We start from the raw sequence: 23006 nt of genomic DNA, 5'->3' as shown, positions 1-23006 counted from the left end.
AAAAAAAAAAAGTACTCTATTTATTTTTAAAGCCTGACATGGTGATTAAAGCCCTAAGATAAAGCCTTTGAATTACAGCCCCATTTATCAGGATGCTTCAAGCTGTGGCTGCAGTGCTGGGAAAATCATGTCCTGACTGCAGCCCCTGCACGCTGTCAGCTCAACACATGTCCTCTGCAAACTCTCCTGCAGGACATGGGGCCATCACACCCTAAAGTGTCCTCCTGTGGGCTGGGATTTGGCTTAGGGCAGCCATTGCTCTGGCCTCAGCCACTCTGGGGACAGTGTCCGTCCTTGATGGCTGCAAATCGAGGGGCGCCAGCACGTTGTTGTGGTTTAAAGAGCATCGGTAAGGGGTGAGAGAACTGCAGTTTGGTTCATGTTCCGCAATCCCATGCACCAGCACAGTCCCAGAGGTCCCCAAATCGGCAGCATTAATGCTCCAGGCGCTAGCATTGCTGCTCAGGCTGCACGTAACAGACCAAAGGGATGCAGCTGGCTTGGAGCTTGCCTGCACACAGGGTGCAGTGCCCCTGAAGCCCCTCTTGCACTCCGTCTTGGGCACCACTTTGCCACCCAGTCCAGGCCTGGGGAAAAAGTAACGCCACGTGTTGGGGCTGTGCAGGGGAGACTCGGGCACGGCTGAGCATCTCAGCACCTCCCTTGGTTGCCACCATCAACAGGAGGATGGCATTAAGGACTAGAGGGGGTGGCAAAAATTCACGTGAGAAAACTTGCAGCTTTCCCTCCCACCAAACCATTCCCAAAGGAAGAAAACTCATAGCCACAGGCTTTGAGGTGAAGCAAAAAAAAAAAAAAAAACAAACAGTTTTTATTGTGCCTGGAGCAGAGAGACCACACGGCTTGGTGCACAGATGGAAATGCTGAGCTCCCGCTCAGCTCGCTGTGGTTGGGGCACATGGCCCCGGTTGGTGCCAGCTGATGCCTCCTTCACTCCCTCCTCACCCCATGTGAAAACCAGGCAGGAGGCGTCCGCCCCACTCCCCCCTCTCGCTCAGGGTTTCTCGCCCCGTGCTCGGCATGGGGCCACCTCTCCCCTCCCGCAGGCAGCTCAGGCAGGCTTTGAAGAACTCATTTATTGGCTCGCAAACAGGCGGTCGCATCCGTCGAACTCAATTTAAGACCCAGTGTGTACAAAGTCACAGTCACGGCTTGAAGAGCACAAGGCAGCACCCTCGGAATAATCATTAAAAGTCCCGGCATATGTACAGCTAAGTGCCACCTTGAGTATTCACAACACAGTAACGTACTGCAATTAGTCGCTTAAAAGTAGTTCCCTAGAGAAACAACCTTCCGCTCCGGCTGCGGTGCAGGAGGGAAGCCCCCCGCGAGCGGGGCCGGAGTCTGTCCCGTCCGTCCCATCCGTCTGTCCCATCTGTCCATCCATCCCATCTGTCCGTCCCATCGTGGGGGGGACGCTCAGTGTCGCTGGCAGGTGTGCAGGCGGGAGGTGTCGGGGGGGCCGTGGTCTCGCTGCAGGCGGCACGCCAGCCCCTCAGCGCATTGGCAGCGCTGGAAGATCTCCAGCCCGTGGGTGCCTTTCCGACGGTGCCTGGTGCACACCTGCCCCTCCCGCAGCACCGGCTTGCAGATCTTGGACCAGAAGTGGCGGGCGCAGCACAGCCCGGCCGCGCAGTCCGACGAACGCAGGCAGAAGTCCCCCTCCTCACCTGCGGGCCAGAGTGGGGATCAGGGCGCTGAGCGCCGTCGGGGGGCTCCGGGGCCCCTCGGGACGCGCGCCCACCACCTCCGCCCCCCCGGGGCTCCCCCTTTCCTCTTACCTTTGCGGGCGGGCAGCCAGGCGGGCGCGGGCGTCCGTCGGGGCAGCGCCTCGGCGCCGGTCTCGTCCAGCTCGGCGGCGCCGGGAGGGGACTCGGGGGGCGTGCAGAGCCCTGTAGGAGGCAGCGCGGTCAGCCGCGGGGTTCGCCGCTCCCCTCCCTCCCCTTCCCCTCCTGCCCGACACCCCCCGAACCCCGCCGCCCCTCACCGTTGCTGCAGGCCGTGCCCGGGCAGCACATGGCGTCGCGCAGGCAGCGCTTGCGACGTCTCCGGCAGGCGAGGCAGAGCGGGGCGCCCCCACCGCGGGCCGCCCCCCCGCAGAACTCGTCGGGGCCGCAGTCCTCGTCCTCGGTGCACGGGAAGGGCTACGGGCGGCACAGCGGGGACCCCCCGGTAAGAGCGGGGCCGCCGCCGGTGCGGGGTCCCCCCCCCGACCCTCCCCATCCCCGTCCCGGCTCCTACCTGCCGGGTGGCAGCCGGCGGAGGTTTATTGCTGCCGTCGAAGGGCGCGGCGGCAGCGGCGGGGGCGGCGCTGGCGGCCGCTCCCCCCTTGATGGCGTTGGAGCTGAGGGCGCCGCCGGGCGCCGCCGCCCGCCCCGCCGGGGCCGTGCAGCTCAGCGCCGCCAGCAGCGCCACCAGCGCCCGCATCGTCCCGTCCCGTCCCGTCCCGTCGGTGCCGTGCCGTGCCGCTCCGTGCCCTGCCGTCGGTGCTGCGGCTCCCGCGGCCCCCGAGCAGCGCTACCTGCCCGCCCCGCCGCCGCCTTTATACCCCGGGGGCTGCCTCCTGCTCCCGCCCCTCGGGGAGGCGGCCGCGGCGGCCGCGGATGGGATTTCAAAGGGCCCCGGGGGGCTGTGCCGATGCCCCCCCACAACGCCCCGCCGCCCCGAGGGCTCCGTCATTGGCCGCCGGCCCGGGAGGGGGATTTCGCAACGACGGGGGCAGCTCCGCGGCCCCCCCCCCAGCACCCCCCTCAGTTCCTCCCCCCAGGCCCCACCGCCAGATGCGGCTGCGGCTCCGCTGTCTGCAGCACCACCCCCCCCGTCCCGCCCCGTCCCGTCCCCATCCCCGTGCCTGGGAGCCGCCGTGGGGAGCGAACCCACCCCCCCCTCAGCCCCCTCACCCCGCTCCTTTGGTCTCCCAGCCCCGCGTCTGTCGTCGTCCCCCCCCTCCCCGTCCCAGCTCCCTTCCTGGCGCCAGCGCAGCTCTGCAGGAAGCTGCAGAGAGCCGGGATGGGGGGGAGAGGAGCCCGCCCCGTCGGGCCCCCCCCCGTGCACTCGCCTGACCCCAGCCCGGAGAACCGGACCGGGGGGGTTGGGGGAGTCGTCTCTGGGCTCCCTTTGATGCGTGGAGATCAAAGGGGGGAGCCCAAAGAGGACCCCCGACCCCCCCCCCGCTCCCTCGCACCCACCCGTCGAGGCGCCCCGCACCGCCGCGCCCCCTGGCGGCGCCTCCAGCGCTTCTGCGTGGAGGTCGGGGTTAATTGGAGAGGCTTTAATTGGCTTGTCGGATCGGGCCGGTACCTGCCTTAGGTACGGCCCCAAAGCCCCACAAGCGTATGTTCCCCCCCCCCCGCCCCGCCCCCATTTGCCGTCGCATCTCGGCTCGGCTCCTCGGCAGAACACCCGGAGGGGGATACGAGGTCGTGCAACGTTTTGTTTGGCTCTCCCCTCCTGCGTGTCACCGTAAAACTAAGCAAAAAGTCCGACTGAGCAGGAGAACTCTCCCAGCTGAAGAAAAAGAGCAACGCGCTGCTCAAAAGTAATTATTTTTATTTCAACTCTATAAAGTATACAACAGGCACTCGGCAATTACAGCTGCAGGGAAAATACAGAGCAAAACAAAAGCAGTTAAGTTCATGAAAAAAAGTTCTTAAATCTACCTCAAAAGAGTGCAACTGGTCGACGACCATCGGATGACAGACAATTTTCTGATGAACAAGAAAACTCTTTTATGTAGAATCCATTGTAAGAAGAAAACCAGAGAAATCAGATTACAAAAAATAAAGGACCAGTGTAAAAACAGCATAAATCGGACTCAGGATGACAGGCAACTCCACACAAAATTTCCCTTTTGCCCGTAGAGCCTGAGGCTGGCTGAGTCCCAGTGTGATGCCCGGCAGCTTGGAGAAATGGCATTGCTCCCAGGCTGGCTGTGGGGCAGCGCTGGGGCCTTGCCTCCACGATGGGCTGCATGGGGGGCTGGTGGAAAGCACGGATGCTGCTTGGTCAAGGGGCTCAAACGAGCTACTGTGGCGTTTCTTGGGGGGTACCCGGTCTTGCCTCAGAGACGCGAGTAGCACACAATGGCAATTCACCTTTAGCTGGTCATCGCTTTTCAGGGCAGAACATTTGTTGTGGGTTTTATAAAATATGGTACGTTGGAGCCGGACTGCACTATGGGCTGAATCTGCACAGCTTAGCGAAACAGGAATACCTGTATACAGACTGATAGGATGTCATATATTAATTTGACCCGCACATACATTTATACATTTCACAGAAATGACTCTGTATCTCATTAACAGATACACAGCTCTGGTACATTTAACAGAAATAAGAGAACGACTTCATCATTTCTGTAATTCATCAATATTATATAATAAAAGCTTATAAATTGTTAGCAGAAAGAACTGTAAAAAGCAGCAAGCTAAGAAAGGACAACATTTTGAGGTGTGTTTGTCTTTGTCATGCAGCATAACACCAAATTTGTATTTTTTATAGGATGCCATGGATTTAAGGCACTTGCAACAATGCCAGATAGCTAGTCATGTTCTAAACCTATGGGACAGATGAGTAACAGTACAGTCGACATAAAGTTTAATAATACTGACAATTATGACATTAATTCAAGTCTACTTCAATCTAAAAACATTACATTACAAATAAGAAAATGAAGTAATAATGCCATGGAACTCTAAATAAAAAGATATATGTGTACCACAAAATATCAACACGAAAATACCTATTTACATAAATATTTGCTTGTGGTCCTGTTGTTAAATAAGAGTTTGCTATGGATAATGCAGCACTGTAAGAAGCTACAGATCTTCTGTACCTTATGACACCAATCCTAATATGCTTGTTTTAAATACGGCAGCTGATTTCCCCTTGCATAAATACACCGTTGTCCCATATATTAAAAAAGGAGACAAAGAAAAGACAGTAAGTGGAAACGCAGAGGCAATCAGTTGTTGTGAATATATATATATATATATTATGCAACTCAAATATATTACTTATAAATGAAGGCGTCTATAATATACATATGCTAAGTATGTCATTTAAAAGATGCTTAGTAAAAGTGATGGAAGTCGAGTGAGGTGTTTGATACCAAAACAAATTTATATTCAGTACAGTGCATGCCACATGATGCAGGTCTTGCGGTGCATGGCACAAGGAAAAACGGATAGGAAGAAAGGAAATAACTCATCAGCCCATTTTAAAACATTCTTCCCATAACATTTCTGGGTTGCCCCCAAGGGGTCGTGATGCTCCTGGCAACCCTTTGCTCGACAGACAGCTGAATCTCGCTACTCACTGTGACTGTATTGAGACAAACTCCTCTGTATGTACTTCTGTAGAAAGCCAACAAATGCAATGAGTTTTGTCCTCCATAGTAGCCACAGCATTGAGTGAAAAAATGGGGGGACGTGAATAACAAGCTCAGCTTTCATGCAGCAGGCGCGACTGCCTGTTTGCTCGGATGACTGGTGACTGTTTTAGCCCTAGTGTTCAGCGTTTGCTTTCAGTCCTTTGGATTGAAAACTAAGTATTTGTTCTACACGAGTGATTCCTGGTAGGCGTAATTACTGTCTTTTCCCTACCATTTTCAAGGCAAACAAATTTTGATATGATGCTGTATGGGACAGATGAGCACCGGAAAAAATAACCTGATGTTATTGTGCGGATGACGTTGCCTTGCCCTTCTGCATAACTATGGAGAAAATTCAGCAGAATGGACTGGGTTTGAAGGGGTCTGTGGTGACCAAGCTCTTTAGGTTGCTGTCAAGCAGCAGACATTGTAGATGCTGTCAAGGAAGTGGAGGAAACATCTTTTTCATATGTTCTATTAAGACTATGGAAGTCACTTCCATTAGGAACACAGAAAAGATTTAGCATTGGAGAAATAATTTTTTACCATTAAAACGTATGTTTTCTGCACACTATGCAAAAATGGCCAGCAAAAGTTGATCTTTTGACTTCCAGGATATGTAACTGCTCTTGACAACTCTGAGATGAAATGGGGCAGCATTTGCTACTTTGGGAGCAGGGTCTGTTAGAAAGCTGATGTTTCTTGTTGGTACAATGGGATAAACTTTTAGATCCGTGTACAATGCAACGAGTAGGCATACAGGACAGTATTGCCTTCTTACATCTGTATAAACCAGAAGAGACTTCACTAGAGCAAAGGAAAAGCAGTGGAAGTCAGGGGAAGGAAAGCATACATGCACCAACATCCTTCTCCCTGGCTTATTTTTCACACAAACTGATCCAGCTCTGGCCATCCCTGTGCCTTAAATGTGGTCACTGGGGTCTTAGTACAGTGATGATAAGGTAGATCGGTAACTTTTACAAAACAAACCCACATGAAATATCAGATTTCCACTAAATTCCACTGACTTTTCTGTGGAGCTCCTTCTGATTTAGTTTGGTGAGACGTTAGGATTACATTTTTATGGGCAATACTAAAAACAGAGCCAGCAAACTGTCCCTCCACCACATTTTATATTGTTTTAATTAGCTTTGTAATAAACATGGAAGAGATGCAGACATGGAGACGTAAACTCATCTGTTCTAAGAGCATGATGGAGAACGATGCCTCTTGCTACATATTTCTGAAATGGTGGTTGACTGAATAGGTATATTCACAGATGAAGGATGTACGTAGCACCTATAAAGTACATTACAGGTCTTATATTTTCCCTTTGGGTTCTAAAAAGGTAAAAGTGAAGCTTAGTTTTATGCCTAATAGCTAATCAATAACCAGTTAATAGCTAACCAAAAGACCAGTTGGCTGCTGTTGCTTTATTATAGGACCATTATATTATTATTTTATAGGTAAAATGGGTAATTTTATGATTTCTTTCCATGCATTTATGTTTTTGTACCAAAGGAAAGGAAAAAATGCAAATGTCATGTTACGTTATGTTCTCAGCTGTACGAGAGAAGCGACCCATATCTGCCTTAACAGGATCTAGAGCAGTTGTGCTTTTGTTTTACCAGATTAAATAAAAATTCTCCGAAAGATAGAGGAAAAGTAACATTCATTCTTGTCATGAACACTGCTTGGAAAGAAAACGGACAAATTTTACCACTGCTTTGACATGAACTCTTTGACCAGTACCGTTGCTGTCCTCCTTTGTTCCTACACTGGCCAACAGCCGAAGACCTACCTAGTTTGGAGTGTGGGAGAAGCCCAAATCCTGTACCGTATTTACCTACAGCACTTAATAAATTTCTTTTGATCCTACTGATAAAGCCAGTACCTTGCAGCTAGAATGAAGTGTGTCTTACACTATGTATCTTTCGACTTTTGTAATTAGAGCGTAGCAAGATCATTGCAGTGATAGAAAACATGTTTCTTTACTGGTGAAAGGCTTTGCATCAGGACCACCATGTCAACTGCTATATTAAGTTTGAACATAAAACATGAAGAGCACTATTGTCATCTAAGCAATAAGTCCTAATGCCACTGTAGTTACTGTAGCAGCATCAATCAAGGCATCATGGTGACCCCGAGCACGAATCCTCCCCAGTTCTTTCAGTTTCGCTGGCAGCCATGTCCCAGGAAGCTGTCTTCAGCAAGGCAGAAGCAGGTAAGAGAAATACATTAAAAATCTATGTCCCATCCTGAGTTGTCGTCAGGGGGTGGTTCGTCATTGTCCTCAGGGAAGCTGTCAAAATTGCTTGTGTCTGTTGGAGATGCAACCTGTGGAAAGGACAGAGTGACAAGATGGGGACCATCATCAGAGCTGGTTTTTGGACCTCTACAGACCTCTCGACCTCACAGTGATGATCATGCCAAAGCATTCAGTGGTTCTTTTTATTTACTCTAGTCCCAAGGATACAGCTAAGCAAGGATAAGCAAGGTGTGGCAGTAGAGAAGTTTTGCATTCAACAACTTTTTGCTGAATCCCAGGAGGACTTTCCACAAAATCCCCACTGGTTTCCTACTGTCTCTAATGACCCAGGCCCTCTAGGGCTCTGCCTCAAGGGGAATTTTTCCACCCATTGGAATAAAGTTGGCAGAAAAGACTTGAAAAAGCCCCTGTGTTCCAGGAGCACCTTTCTTCCCCAAAGCCCAAGATTTCCAATTTATGGCTTCAGGATCCTGAATCTGAGGTTGTCAGCTGGGCCTCCGGTGCCTTCTAGCTTCCTGACAAGTATTCCTCTGCCTATAGAGCCAACCAGACAAACTAATATTCCTAGGATGTTTCTGAATTTCCAATTATCAATTTTGACACAAATGACTTTGTTCTAAGCTACAGTGCAACCAACCATGACCACTAGAACAAGGAAGCAGAGAGCCTGAGTCTCAGATAAGGTTTATGAAGGCCAAGCAGAATTACTTTCTAGGAAATAATGTCATTTAAAATCTACTGTAGCTAGATGGTTTCTATTTTTATTTTTTGCTTCATGAAGATAATCGAAACTTTATTATAATGAGACCCTGACACATCCAATGCAATTGAAATAAATGAAACAATACAAAAAGAGACCAGAAGTTCCTTACAGGCCAAAATAATCAGGGTCAGACTGAAGGAGTATGTTGAGCTGTAAAGTAGCCAGTGCAGACTGGAGAGGACAGCACTTGCTGTAGCAGTGCCGTGTAGGAAATGCTTGCCATATTTTTTTCCCAACCTACAGTCCAGGAGACATATTTGATGCTGGATAACTGCTCAGCTGCATCAGAATTTACCTGTGGAAGATAATGTCAAACTCCTTGCATACTCAACTCACTGTGAAAAAAAAACACCACTGTATACTGGATTTGGTATTTATTTATTTATTTATTTATTTTTAGTTATCTGGGTCTGCTTACTTTGTTGAGTTGGAGAACCTTCATCTTTAGGGTCCTCATCCTTGGTGGGCTCTGAGTTTGCTTTCCTTCATGGCCCTTGTGCTGGACCCTGTCTCTCTTTTTCTCTCAGCCCACCCCTATGCGAGTTTTCTCTTTGGGAGAAGAACTGAGGGATGTATGCACAAGATAACAGCTACCAAAGCAGAAGAGATGCAGCTGGTGTGGCCATTCACAACTTACGCGCACAACCTGTAGCTTCTTGCAAAAACCCCTCAGCAGTGATGCAGTGTGCATAAGTGGACTGCATGGGGTGAAAGCATCTGTGGAGCTCCCCTGGGTTCCTCTGCAGATGTCTACACTAAGAGCATCTGGCAGAGCTGGCACAGTCATTTGAACTAGGTGAAACTTTATGGGAAGTAAGTCCTGTTTTGGGAGATGGGGTCTATTTTGCCTTCATCTGACAAAATAAAAAAGGCAGAGTATATCCAAGACAATTATAGAGTGTTTCTGTTTTTTTTTTTTTTTTTTTTTTTCTTTTTCTTTTTCTTAGAATAAATATGATCTAGAGAGAAAGGCTGTGTGAGTTGTCACTCTGCTAACTGACATTATGTGTTGCTAATGCTGTTGGGCATGACTCTCCACAGCTCTGTGTCACCCGTATGTGGCCTGTGGTCCTTCATGATCAGAGAAATGGGAACAAAAGTCTTTCTCAATGCCCTCTCCAGCCAAGAAGGGATACTCCAGATATATCTCTTGTCCATCCTAGAGGGTAAAGTGCAAACATTGGTATCATCTGCCCGGTCACTTGCCAGCATTAAGAGCTTGTGATGAATTATGGTGAAGAGATCTGCATGTCTTTCTCAAAAACAAGAGCCATGATGCAAGACAGCAAATCTTTGGAAGAGTCAAGAAGTAGGAGTAGCTTTTCAGGTCAGCTTCCATCACAGATTTTTAATTTGTGGTATCAAAGCTCAGCTGCTCCTCGAAGCAACATTCTAGCAGCAGATTTATCCTAAAATCCTGTGGAGTGAGGGCTAAGGAGTAGGTTTTGATTGTCTCAGTGGTAGTACACAACTGCTAATGAGAGTTAAAGAAACTGTGAAAGGCCTATTTCTGAAAACAAAACAAAAGCTAGTCTCTATGTTTAGCCCTTCTGGCTCCTTTCCAGCTAGGGAGGAGAGGTGCAATGAGTGAAGGAAAAACTACACAGTTTTGGTCACTTTGCAGATATGGCCATTACTGAGAGTTGGGTCTTCTGCCAAAGCAACTGAGCTCCTTGAGGAAAACAAGACTGAGCAGGACAGACAGCTTCGGGGTTGAAAAACTGTCAGTGAGGTTCGCTAGGTAATGGAGGCACATTTTATAGAGGATATCAAGAGTATGTCCGGAAAAAATATTCGTCCTAAGAACTCTAGGAAAGAAGAGTTGTGTTGCTTTGGGAATGGGGCAGTGTATGGCTGTCAGCATTGATAAGTTGCCCTGGAAGAATGGTTGAGTCTTCTGAAGAGGGAGGGATGCTCCTGTCTTATTTTGGACAGCCCTGACGCTGGCGTACTGGCCAAAAGGATGGTGGTGTGCTGGCAGCAGATCACTTTTGGGACCATTGCAGACATGTCCCTGGTAGGATGGCACCAGACCTAGGAATATACATACCAATGATGCCAAGAAAAACCCTTTCCTGATACCGTGTTGGACCTATGTGAAAAAGCTGAAGAAGTGTGACTTGTGCAAAACAGGCTAGAGAATGGCCTCTGGGCAATGCCAAAAAGAGTAGAGACAATTTCTGGTGGTGGAGCAATGTCATGGGAGAAATTCATGCCCGTAGAGAGTAGATATTATTGAAGTCACTGCTGTGGGTTGTTCTATTTGAGGGTTAGACATGCAGGGCTGATACATATATTAGGTAAAAGCAGTGTTTCAAATGCTCTTGCTAACTAAAAAATCCACTAAAAAAAATAGAAAAAAATATTTGGGCATTTTCATCTACATTGGCGTTCTGCACAGAGCACAGGCAAACCAGGAATTGAAACTGGACATAAAGGAGTAAACTTGATTTCACTGACTTGAAATATGGTGAACAAGTTAACAGTTATTGAAAAGTTAATAGCTATTAAAATCAGCTTAACAGAAAAAAATAAAAAAAAATAAAAAAATAAACAACCACAATTTTGATTTATAAAATATTTACAAGCTGTTTGGTGATCCTGCTTTAGGCAAACATTTACAAAGTCCTGATTTCTCCTGCTGCCTGTCACTGACTTCTGTAGTCCATAGGGCAAAAGGGGTACACAAAACCTCCTTGTTCTTTCATAGCTATTAAGAAAGCCTTGGGATGGCAAATTCAGCCCCGGAGCTGTGCCTGCTGTTGCTGCAAGAGGTACAGGACCACGGACAGACTGAGCAAAGGGGTGCAATTAAATACAATTGCTAATGTCATTCTCTCACTGATCCATTGGGAGAGGCGTGGAGAGAAAGGGATTAAATTGAAACAAGGAGGGGAGGCTGCCGAACAGAAGGGGCCAAGGTAATTTCTATCAGCTAATCCTGTTTGGTTTCTCTTTGCAGCAGGCTTTGTGGGTAAAGGGCTCACAAAGACATCAAAGGAAGAGCTTTGCTGCAAAGGAAAATGAGTAGAGCTGTCCCTCCGAGTCTGCTCCCAGTTAAACATAAACTAGTCGGTAACAGGGCTTTTCATGTAGGACACGGATGCAGGAAAAAAGGGTAAAAAGCACAAAAGAAAAGGCAGAAGGAAAGATTAATGCAAAAGAAAGGGAGATGGCATACAAATCCCACTTGCCCATCAAAAACAGGAATAAAGTAGAAAGAAAGAGGACACATCTGAAAAAAGGGGTGAAAGTAGCAGCTCTCTGCTGGAATGTGAAAAGTAAATGAGGAAAAAAATGCAGCAGGTGAAAAAGAGAAGAAAACATAATAGTGAGTGATTCTGCCCGGGCAGCTAAGAGCATTTCATCACAGTCATGCCCTAAATGACTTCCACTGGAAGAGAATGGCAGGAGACAAAGTATAGGTGAAAATGTCCCTAAATGGACTTTTTTATATAGGGTTTTGCTCAATTTTGTTCTCTGACCAGCATATTCAGATGAAATAAAGCACATGCTAACTATAGTGTATTAGTGCCTGAAACTCACAAAATTCGTGTTAAAGAAACAAATTGCTTGGGAAAGAGAAATGAAGTAGTAAAACTTACACTTGGTATTATAGGAGGTGTCAGTGTCCCTTTTCGTAACCCTTCCCAGTTAAAGCCTTCAAACCACCTAGAAAGGAGAGAATAATAAAGCATGTCAGGAAGTTAGACATATGGCTAAAATATCACATAATGAAATTTAAATTGCTTAAACAGTGGGTTTTAACTCCTGCAGAGATGTTCTTCAAATGGTCAGATTAGCCTTAGTTATTTTTCCTGTCATGTTTATATTCGCTTTCTCGGCTGAAAATGGATTCTGTGTTGCAACCCAGTGGTGATACCATGGCAAGTACAAATTACAAATGCTCAGAAGAAAACTGTTCCTCACTGAGGGTGTCCTGGCATTTGCTCTTTCCTTCCTATATAGCCAGTCTGTGCCATATGAGACCCCTAACGTCCTTTCTTTGTATGAGATTGGATGCTCCAGCCTGCACAGGGATGCTCTCTTCCTGGTTTGGGCACCTCAGGTTTTCTTGGGTTAAGGGTGAGCCCTGAGCTGAGCTCACCCTCAAAATGTCTATCCAATGCATTTGTATTGCTTTGGGGATGGGAGCAGAGTAGGACAAGCACAGATGGAAGAGGTAACCTGCCTCTGCAGTGGTCCCTAACTTGTTGTTTTTTTTCCTTTCAAGAAGTGTAAAAACTCTTCATTAAATTTCTGTAGCAAAACAGAGCTTATGTAACATCACTTAAGAACTCTCTCCCATCAAACCAAAAGGTTTGATGAATTAACATTATGGGTAGAGAGAAAGTTTGCTGGGGACGGAGGGGAGAGAAATAGAGGAAAACCTTGGAAAATGATTCTGCAAACCAGAGAAATCCAAGCAGGCAGTGGCTTAGTTGGATTGTTTCCAAATGCTCTTCTGCATTCAAGTAATTAAAGTGTAATGGTCAACGTGCAATGTATTTTGGTCATAGGCAAGGCTAGAAACAATATCAAAACACAGGAAAAAAAACATCCAACGCAAACTCAATTACAATTTAAAGCATACTAGATAGGAAAGGCCAAAGGAGTTTGAGGAAAGTGAGTCTGGCAGAAAATGGAAGTGTTTGAAATGTATGTTTCTGTGGGTTCAAATGATGGATGGCTGGGGAATACACTTACTTGTGCTTTTGTATATCTTTCACTCCATTTTTCAAGTTCCCTAATCTTTCTGATGGATTGTCCCTATAAAATGAATAACAATTTAGGTTACTTTCTTAATCCTTCTGAACAACTCATTTCTTTACAAATAAGAGAAAAGTGATTATATTTTATGCATTTACCTGCATAGTTTTTTAATTAAATTAGCAGCATTTTTGGCAATCTTCTTTGGAAATTCAATCATGTCAATTCCTCTTAATATGATATTATAGGTCTTCATGGGGTCTGGGCCTGAGAAAGGGGGACTTCAGAGAGGAGAGAAAAAAAATGTTAAAAGTTTGTCTTTAAAATAGCATTAAAGATTGATTAAAAACAAACAAACAACAAAAAAAAAACAATAACAACAACAACCAAGAAAAACAGAGTACTCTACTGTGAAATGAGGAAAGGTAGGTGACAAATAGGAATGGTTTGCTTTGTATCATCTTAACCATTTCTCAGCCAAGGTGCTTTAATAGTGTCAGAATTTAAGTGATGCTGGCTGGAAGGAAGTACCAAAGAGTAAAGTAATGTTTTCTGGAGCAGCACATGACAAATCTTGTTTCCATGAAGACCCACGTCCCAGCAGCCTGGGGAACAAGGGTCCTAGATTTGCTCACTGGCTTATTCTCAATTTGATGTTGTGACCTGCTTTCAGTGGGGATTAACGCTTCCATTGGTTTAACAGAACAGGGACAAGTTCACTGAAGAACAGCAGTATGTGAACAAAGAGTCCCTAAAGGCAGATGCTACAATTTGCTTGCTTTGGGCTGAACAACGAGGCATGTGCTCCTGCAAGGTGGCAAGACGTGAGGTCCCAAACACAAAACAGGCTTCCACTGTCCTGGGTCCATTCCCAGAGCTGCTACACAGCTTAGATGATGGATCCTTTTCAAGCTCCTGTATCTTTGGTGGATGAGGTAAGGAAGTTCAAGAAATCCAAAACTGTCAAAATATGCAGTAATGTATGCATTCAACTTTTGCAACTAAACTAAATAAAGGAAAGGGTGGATATGGGGTCTCAAGCTCTCATAGTGTCAACTCTACCTCCTCCTTTTCAGATGTGCAGCATCCCACTACTGCACCTCCTTGGTTGAATTACAAACCCTTTCACTGACATGTTCAGCTCGTTCTCAGTTTACAGGAGCCTGGGGACAAAAATGAGGGTGGAGTTCTGATGACATGTCACAGCATTTCCTAAAAAGCCTGTTCATATCTTGCCGTTTGAGAGATCTTCATGGAAACTGTGATTTAAAATGGAAAACTAATTATTAGGTTCAGCAGCACAGTGTTGAGGCTTCACTGTGCCATTACAGCACATGCCTGCTCTGAATCTTTCCTGTCATCTAATCAGGGTGACAATGGCAGAAATATTTGGATCTTTTTTCAGCAGCTGCGCCAGCTCCGATGCCCATACCTGCCAGTCAGGAGTTCATACATTAGGATTCCCAGTGACCAGTAGTCTGCTGAAATGTCGTGACCTTTGTTCAGGATGATCTCAGGGGCTACGTACTCTGGAGTTCCACAAAAAGTCCATGTTTTCTTTCCAAATCCTATTTTCTTTGCGAAGCCAAAATCAACCTGTAAAAGGAGAAGAATAGCATCAGGGCAGAGCAAGAGAGGGAATTTCAGCCATGCACTCATTCCTCTTGAAGTGAAGCAATGCAGAAAGAAGATTTCCTTACGGGAATATTATTGCAACTAAAACATCATGGGTTGTTCAAGAACCAGACAACTGCAGCGATCTTTTTGCTGATTTACCCGTCATAATACAAAAAGAAGATTCTTGTGAGAGAAGAATAAATGCCAACACCGAACATTTCTTGGAACATGTAACTTCACATCATTGCAGATCAAGTTGTTTTGTTGTTGTTGTTAAAGTCCCAGCTTTTACCTGAGCAAGAGCTATTCAGGCTAAATACAGACCATGGCAGCATCTGCTGAGAAGTTCAGATTTCTATTCCAATCCAAAGAGCTTTGTAGTAACAATTTATTTGAAAATGATGCAACATGCTGGTGGGATCACTAGCCTCAATGTACCCTTATACCCTGCAGCACACGAGAGCATGCTACAGGCAGTTGTGGAAAATGACACTACACGGAACCAAAGCTGTTCTTTGGGGCCTGAGCAGAGCTCAGGTTAGTAGGTTTAGTGTATTTTTAGCTCTGCCCTCCCCTGCCTTGGTGCTGTATTTGCCCAGAGGTGTGGTCTGCAGCACACTCTGCTGTCCCTTGATAGCTGTGAAATGCTCCTATGCCTTCCTGCACTAGTCAGGGACAACACATCAGTATTGTCAACCTGAATGATCACAAACCCACAAGAAGGATCAGTCACGTTGTGGGATCTGGGATACTTCCTGTGCTACCATAGATGGATCCAAGGAGATCAAAATGCCTAAGGAGCTAGGGGCTGGTGATGGGAACAGCAGACCCTGGTCCAGATCCTACTCGGGTGGAGAGAAGGACAGTCTGACATCTAATCCACCTCCATCATCTGACACCTTGCTGGAACCCTCAGCTTCAGTGAAATGCTGTAGAGGATTTATTCTTCTGTTATTCGTTAAACTTAGTATTATGGTGATACATGATGGCTGCTGCAAGGCTGTAAAGGCCCATGATAGTGATGGTCTGACTTACCATTCCCAAAGACTGACATCTTCTCCCTGACTGACTGACTCCCAGGTTTCCCTTCTCAAAGGCAGGGAAGAGTCCCACCTCCAGTTAGAGATGTTGCCCCATTGTGAGCCTTATGAATGGAATGAGCCCCTCTTGGACACAACTCTTTTAGGGTTGTGTCGTCCCATCCTTCACTGGTGGTTTCCCAGGTGCCAAGATCCTCATTAGTTAGAAAGAGGGGTTCCCCAAAAGGGGTGGGACAGCACCTCCTGCCAAGGACAGTCTTTCTTTTCTTCTCCCCTCTCCATGGGTTCACAGAGACTTTTTCAGCCTTCAGACTTTCTGAGTGTACTTTATTTGCAGCACACCTCTACACTGATTATTGATGCAAAAAAAAACAATATACATGAACAGTTCAATACAGTGGAATCCATCAGCGACACTTTAATGTGAGGAGTGGAGATCTAACACAGGTGCTCCCATCCTGGTTTGAGGAGGTGGATGTTGTAGAAGTACAGCGCTGAGAAGTACCACAACACTCTGGGAAGAGCAGGTTCAGGGAGAGCCTTCAAGAGTCACTTTAGAGGAGCTGGCACATATCAGTCAGGTTTGTCATCAGTGCTAAAGTGCAAGTGGCCTTAAACGTGTCTGCGTCTACCCAGAACAGCAGTACACAGGACATGGATACAATTTGATTATGCACATTTTGCCTGATAGATACTGAAAAGAATGCAAAGCTGAAGGACAAAGAGCATGCAGGGACTCCTACAGAAATGGTGCTAATGATGCAATATGTGCGTTGCTCCAATGAACAAATGTAACCTCTTCCATGAAAAGTTATAGCCTGCAGACATTATAATGCTATCAAAAGTAAAGACAAACCAAATTTCAATCCCCTTTCTAAAGCAAGAAGCTGAGTCAGCTACAGTTCAGCAACAGTCTGATGATCCAGAGCAATTAAAAATAATAATCTTGTGCCATGACAAGGTCATGGTTAACATTTCCATTAAGAATAATGTGGTTTTTTTTTGCTTATACAAAGGAACTTATTCAGAAACAATAGTCTGCAAAAAAATGCCACCTGACACCTATAAAGCTCACAATGTAAGTCCTCTCTGTCTCCTAACGGTATCTTTTTGTCTTTCAGTAGCAGAATTAGCGTTTTCCAGCTCAGCTACAGCCTCACTCTGCTGGAGGTTGGGAAAACATCCCAGTGATGAGTGACGATATTCTGGCCCTGATCGTATCTCAATATTTACTGATGGCCACCATCAGAGACTGGACCTTGGGTTGGGTGGACTTTTTTTCTGACCCTCTATGGTTAATTCCATCTTCTCTACCCATAACACTAGTTGTCCAGTACTAGAAGACAGGAATGGTGTCTTTTAATTATTTATTTATTTATTTGGCAAAACCAGACATGGCAGGCACTTACCAGTTTGGCATAACCTCGATGATCCAGAATGAGGTTTTCTGGCTTGAGGTCCCTATAAATTATTCCTTTGGAATGCAAATATGCAAAAGCTTCGACTACGCATGCCGTATAAAACCTGGTTGTTGAATCCTCAAATGAACCTCTGTGTAAAACAAGAAAGAGAAATATGATAAAGTGATTTCTGGGTACAGGACTGAGCTGTTTCTACAGGTCATTATCACCATCATTGATATAAAGTAAGGGCTTGATTTTTGCAAGAGGTGAGCTATTCTTGCTGTAGTTAACCTATATTTATTTTACCTAGAGCAATTCTTTATATTTACAATTTCTTTTTCTTAACAGCCTAAAACCGTATTGTAGGCCAATACAATCTCTTCCCTTTCTGGACTTCATCTTATATCCATATAAGATATCCAATATATCAATATCCATACGGTCCAGTAGAATCACCCAATGCCTGGAAAATGACTGCTGCTGAACTGACCTTTTTACATAAATTTACATATATTTATATTTTTTAAGTTAGCTTCTTGGCCTTCAATTGACATTCATATCAAACATTTGAATCTAAAATACTGTAATTTTTATTTTGTATTTACATATTGTAGAATTTAAATTTATAAGTAAGTGCCTTCTATGTAAAAGTTGATTTCTTTATTATAATCTTTGACTTTTAGGTGCTGAAAGAATTTTGAACTGTGAAGATTAAGAACTCCCATACTCATGTTCATATGCGACAAAAGACAGAAAAAATGCATTTGCTGGGACTTGAAGTGTTAATCGTAAATTCAGCGTTGTGTGCTTTTTGATCCTCATTTGAGTACAAGTTTGCAAGCAGTTTTCAGAAGCAAAGTATATTCCGCTGCCCGCCTTGAGCTTGTGGCTGGAGTAGAGCTCAGAAGCGCATCTAAGCTAGGTGGCAGCAGAACCACAATTTAAAGCTGAGAGAATTGAAGATGGAATTATCAGGCTCTGACAAAGATGAAGGATACCTTCTAGCACCTGCTAACTTTGCTACTCTTCTCCTTTTAATGGTACAGAGAAGGCATGGTTTTAGGAGAAGGAAGAATTATAAAAATTCAGTATGGATAATTAATTAAAAGTAATTTTATACATGTTTTTTGATCAATCTTTCCAATGCATTTCTTTCACTTTCCAAATTTAATTAAATCATGTTTCAATTATGATTCTATTGCGTATTTATATGCGATTGCTCGCACACTTCCCTGCCCCGCCATTGTGTTATGTGTATGTACCATGTACACCCACACAACCCACATTCCACCTGCCTCCTGCTTACACACAAAAAACAAAAACAAAACACTGCAAGGTCAAATCCTCCAAAGACAGGAAATACCAGGACCACATTTGCCTGTGCATTACGATGCGGTATTTAATTACATGCTTTCAGACTGTTTTTTCCATGGCACTTCTGTGCCCCAATCACATAATGCTAAGCTATGGATTCAATGCACGATCCTGTGTCCCACGTTGATGAATGGCCCTTAATAAAGCTTGACCCAACCCCCGCACAGAATTACTGGTTTCCTCCTGAGATTTCCTCTGGTCTTCATTGCTATTATACCTGACTTCTTCGTAAGCATTAAGAAATGTTAATAGATATGGTTCATTATGGTTTATGACTTATTGCAATGTCTCTGTGACAGATGTGGAGGCTGCTATTCATAGTCGGGGGGGCAGAATTTCATACACTGAAATGAAAAATGCAGGTCTTTTGACAGGATGGGAAATACTGATTTTTCAAAAGGCTTTGACGGACTTTGCATTTTTTATTTCTAAATTGCACTTTCCCATTGATTTTATTCACAAATGTGATATCTGATTAATGCCATTATTTTTTTAAAGTCCAAAGTTAAGGCCATGTCAGTAATGCATAAAGGTGCTGTGCTGGAAGGACTGTATCTCTCAACCATTTCTTGCAAGACTACAGTGAGAGTGAAATCACCACTGCACCTACTGCAACCCCTGGTTGCACCCTGCAGGGTCACTGTTGGCCTTCATACATGGTGCCCAAAGTCTCTGACACCCTTACGACAATCCCCCATTTTCCTGTCAAGGGCCTGAACTTCCAGACAGGCTCCCAAACATGAGGATCAGTAGCATGGGCACCTAGGATGTAGCTGCCATCTCTGTGATCAGAAAAGGCTGACATTAAAATGTACCATCAACTATTCAGGGGTATGGAGTACTTCTGGTATGAACACAGTACGCTTCAGAGATGAAGACACTTATCATGAATACAGTTTATCACATGATTATCATCATTACCACCACTACTTTCTGTATCTTTTCCAGGTTTGTAGAGATGTCATGAGAAGGTAGCCTGAGCTAAGTCTCCATTTATATAAAGCTTTGTACATGTTGGAGATAACCTAAATCAGTCCTAAGGGTATTCTCGGTTATAATTGGATTCCCTTTGTCTCTAGTCAACTGCATGGGAACAGAAATATTGTATTATTTCCTTATCTTCTGGGGATCTTAAATTAAACATAACACAGTAAGACAGGTTTTGCAAATGAAAGATAAAGACCCTTGGTTATCTGAAGGCACATTAAAAAATATTCAACTTTTTATGACAATAACTTTTTAATACTCACCTGTCCCTGAGAATTGTCCACAGCTCTCCACCTAGACAAGCTTCCATCAGCATGTACAGGTACTTGCTGTCCTTGAATGTCCTGTAGAGCCTAGCATCGGAAAACAAGAAAATAATATAACATTGACAGTAAAAGTCAAGGTGCCAATTGTTCCCACTTCTCATAGACCATGTGCTTCATCCCACAAGACTGGGAGGATCTTACAGAGCTAGTGCTGAATTTATGGAGATCATTTCAATCTCTCATCAGTCCTTTGTATCTCATGGGAAATAATTCAGCAGAAAAAGATGGGAATTTGAGTTGTAGAATCACAGAATCATGAAGGTTGGAAAATACCTCCAAGATCATCTGCTCCAACCATCCCCCTACCACCAATGTCAGCCACTAAACCATATCCCTAAGCACCATGTCCAACCTTTCCTTAAACACCCCAAGGGACAGTGACTCCACCACCTTCCTGGGCAACCCATCCCAATGCCTAATCACTCTCTCTGAGAAGGAATGTCTCTCCTCATTTCCAACTTGAGCCTCCCCTGGTACAACTTGAGGCCATTCCTTCTAGTCCTATCATGAGTTACCTGTGAGAAGAAGCTGACACCCAGCTCCCCACACCTCCCTTGCAGGTAGCTGCAGAGAGCAATGAGGTCTCTCCTGAGTCTCCTCTTCTCCAGACCAAACACTGACAGTTCCCTCAGCTGCTCCTCACAGGATTTGTGGGCCAGGCCTTTCACCAGCTCACAGCCCTTCTCTGGACATGCTCCAGGGCCTCGATGTCCTTGCAGTGAGGGGCCCAAAGCTGAACACAGCACTTGAGGTGTGGCCTCACCAGAGCAGAGTACAGGAAGATGATCACCTCCCTGGTCCTGCTGGCTGCACTATTCCTGGTACAAGCCAGGATGCCGTTGGCCTTCTTGGCCACCTGGGCACACTACTGGCTCATGTTCAGGCGAGCATCGACCAACACTCCCAGGTCCTTTTCCTCTGCACAGCTTTCCAACCACCCTGCCCCAAGCCTTTAGCACTGCATGGGGTTGTTGTGGCCAAAGTGCAGGAACCAGCACTGAGCCATGTTGAACATCATCCCATTGGCCTCTGCCCATCAACCCATCCTGTCCACGTCCCTCTGCAGGGCCTCCCTACCTTGTGGCAGATCGACACTTCCTCCCAACTTGGTGTCATCTGCCAACTTATTGAGGGTGCACTCAATTCCCGCATCCAAGTCATCAGTAAAGATATTAAAGAGGATGGGCCCAATGCTGATCCCTGGTGAACACTGCTTGTGACCAGTTGCCATCTGGATTTCACTCAATTAATGAAGTGTATCAGAGCAACAGAAGCAATTACAATAGCTCTGAGTATTAAATATAAAGTCTGACACTTCTAATGGCATAACCTGACACTTGGCTTTCCAGATTTGCTTGAAAAAAAAAGAAGTTTTCCTACAATTTTAACAATGTCTGTATCATCTTATTCTTCGTGCTACAGATACAGCTGTAGATCTGCTGTATTTCTTCTTCCATTTCAAGGAAGTGCTGCCCAATTTGTGATTAATTTCAGAATTTAAAACTACTGATTTAGTCAAGTTTAAAGAGAACCTGCTGACATTTAGGTATCTAAAAGCACCCTTCCTCTTCATCATAGGGGCTGAATGTGGAGGAAAATTTGTCTAAAGAGATAGATGGGCCAGGATTTATGAACCCATATTCCTTCTCAGAGTGATATATTAAACAAGTGCAATTATAAAACTATAGACATAAACATAGGGAATTCAGTGTCAGCTACTTTATTTGATTTTAATATTGAACCAATTTTTCCCCCCAAAGCTCTGAGGTGGGCAGCAGTATCTCTTGCAGGAAGACAGGAGAAGAAGGGTGGGGAAGGGATTTGCTTGTCAGGGAAAGGAAACCCATCAGGCACCTTAAGACTAGGCCGTGTGATAGATCATGGGGTTAAAAAAATAATTAAAAAGGCAGGATTTGGTTCATTTTGCAGGCATTTTGTTAATATTAAGGTACAGGGCAAAACGTGGGTTTGGTATGCCTTCACACTATGATGCTAGACAGAATTTGTTTCCTGTGTGTGTTTGCATAGCACAGCACACAGTTTAGCAGCAGCTACCTGATACATTTTTAGCATGTTTAACAGAAAAAATTCCAGCAACTGCAGCTGTGATGCAGGCAGGACATTGGGTACTTGCTGATTGTCCTGCTGAAGCTAGGACAGGGTCTGTTACTGCTGTCTGAATCAATCTTACTTTTCCTTGCTTTCACATGCATTAGAGGTCATAAGATTACAAAAAAAAAAAATCACAGAAAAAAAAGCTCAGTGCTTATCTACCTGTGAAATATTCTGTAGCTAAAATGTACTATATGTGGCCACAATGAAATTTAATGGAAAAAAACAGACTTGTGCTTTAGAGCTTCCCTTACTATAATATTACCTATGTTGACATTTAAAACCTCAGTTATGCATCTCAGAAAAGTTGGAACAAACTAATTGGCCATTTCATATGTTTAAAATTTATGGATTTACAAAAAAAAAAAAAACCATATTTCTTGCTAGTTGGACAAAATAAAATTTATACTACAATACTATAATTTCATCTACATTAAAGATTACAGAAAACCTACATCTTAAAGAACCCCAAATATGAATAATTAAATATTTTTGATTGCCTGTTAATTTAAATGCTGCTGAAATAAAGCACTACTTTCTCTTGTTAAGGCAGCCCTGCTGAAAGCTTACTTTCCAGAACATCTTAAGGGCATCAAATCTGGCCAATCAAATATTATTTATCAACTTTAACAGAATTGCAAAGTTTATACATGAGATGTATAGCATGAAGTATGAAACCACAGTATTTCAGTAGATCAAGCAGTTATAAGTCTGAAATGTCACAATATTGGAATTCATTCCTTTATTCATTTTCTTACTCATCTAAATATTTACAGATCTGCTGCAGAACATCCGTGGCTCAACACTTGCTTGTTCCTTTACCAAATCCACACATAGCATTTTGTTCTGTAAAGTTGTCAGTTTATCTATGAGTAAATTTTATTGAGTGATATTTGGCTTCTTTTTTTTTTTTTTTCCTTTGCTTGGCTTAATGCATTTTGAAAACCTAACTGAAATACTTTTCCAAGATTTTTCACAAACAGTTTCATGAAGAATTAGGAAAACAATTCTAT

At 44.7% G+C, this 23006-nt stretch overlaps 2 protein-coding genes across 7 annotated transcripts in view; both read right to left on the bottom strand.

Moving 5' to 3' along the window:
• Nucleotides 1-1081: 1081 nt before the first annotated feature.
• DKK1 (dickkopf WNT signaling pathway inhibitor 1) lies at nucleotides 1082-2558 on the bottom strand. The gene is made up of 4 exons (XM_082765399.1): nucleotides 2263-2558; nucleotides 2009-2165; nucleotides 1803-1913; nucleotides 1082-1691 (listed from the first exon to the last, which is right to left on the bottom strand). The coding sequence occupies exons 1-4, from the start codon at nucleotides 2446-2448 to the stop codon at nucleotides 1441-1443; spliced, it is 705 nt and encodes a 234-aa protein (XP_082621525.1). The 5' UTR covers nucleotides 2449-2558; the 3' UTR covers nucleotides 1082-1440.
• Nucleotides 2559-3583: 1025 nt separating this feature from the next.
• The window catches only part of PRKG1 (protein kinase cGMP-dependent 1), a 467251-nt gene continuing 447828 nt past the window's right edge, over nucleotides 3584-23006 (bottom strand). For all 6 annotated transcript variants that reach the window (XM_082764357.1, XM_082764356.1, XM_082764358.1 and 3 more), the window contains 7 exons: nucleotides 19819-19908; nucleotides 17201-17342; nucleotides 14567-14730; nucleotides 13293-13415; nucleotides 13132-13194; nucleotides 12030-12096; nucleotides 3584-7729 (listed from right to left, as the gene is read on the bottom strand). In XM_082764357.1, coding sequence (XP_082620483.1) covers nucleotides 7631-7729; nucleotides 12030-12096; nucleotides 13132-13194; nucleotides 13293-13415; nucleotides 14567-14730; nucleotides 17201-17342; nucleotides 19819-19908 — 748 coding nt within the window. In that variant the 3' untranslated portion in view covers nucleotides 3584-7630. The remainder of the gene's footprint in view (nucleotides 7730-12029; nucleotides 12097-13131; nucleotides 13195-13292; nucleotides 13416-14566; nucleotides 14731-17200; nucleotides 17343-19818; nucleotides 19909-23006) is intronic.

Source organism: Aythya marila, assembly GCF_965140915.1.
Source record: "Aythya marila genome assembly, chromosome: 7".
NCBI lineage: Eukaryota > Metazoa > Chordata > Aves > Anseriformes > Anatidae > Aythya > Aythya marila.
Note: the sequence above shows the minus strand (reverse complement) of the source record. Positions and strands in the feature narration are given on the sequence as shown.

What these genes read in the sequence shown, in the direction of transcription:
- DKK1 (XM_082765399.1), bottom strand. Translation starts at nt 2,448, where the DNA reads ATGCGGGCGCTGGTGGCGCTGCTGGCGGCGCTGAGCTGCACGGCCCCG. An exon ending in CGCCGGCTGCCACCCGGCAG is followed by an intron (nt 2,166 to 2,262) that starts GTAGGAGCCGGG and finishes TGCCGCCCGTAG; the next exon opens with CCCTTCCCGTGCACCGAGGA. An exon ending in CTGGCTGCCCGCCCGCAAAG is followed by an intron (nt 1,692 to 1,802) that starts GTAAGAGGAAAG and finishes TCTGGCCCGCAG; the next exon opens with GTGAGGAGGGGGACTTCTGC.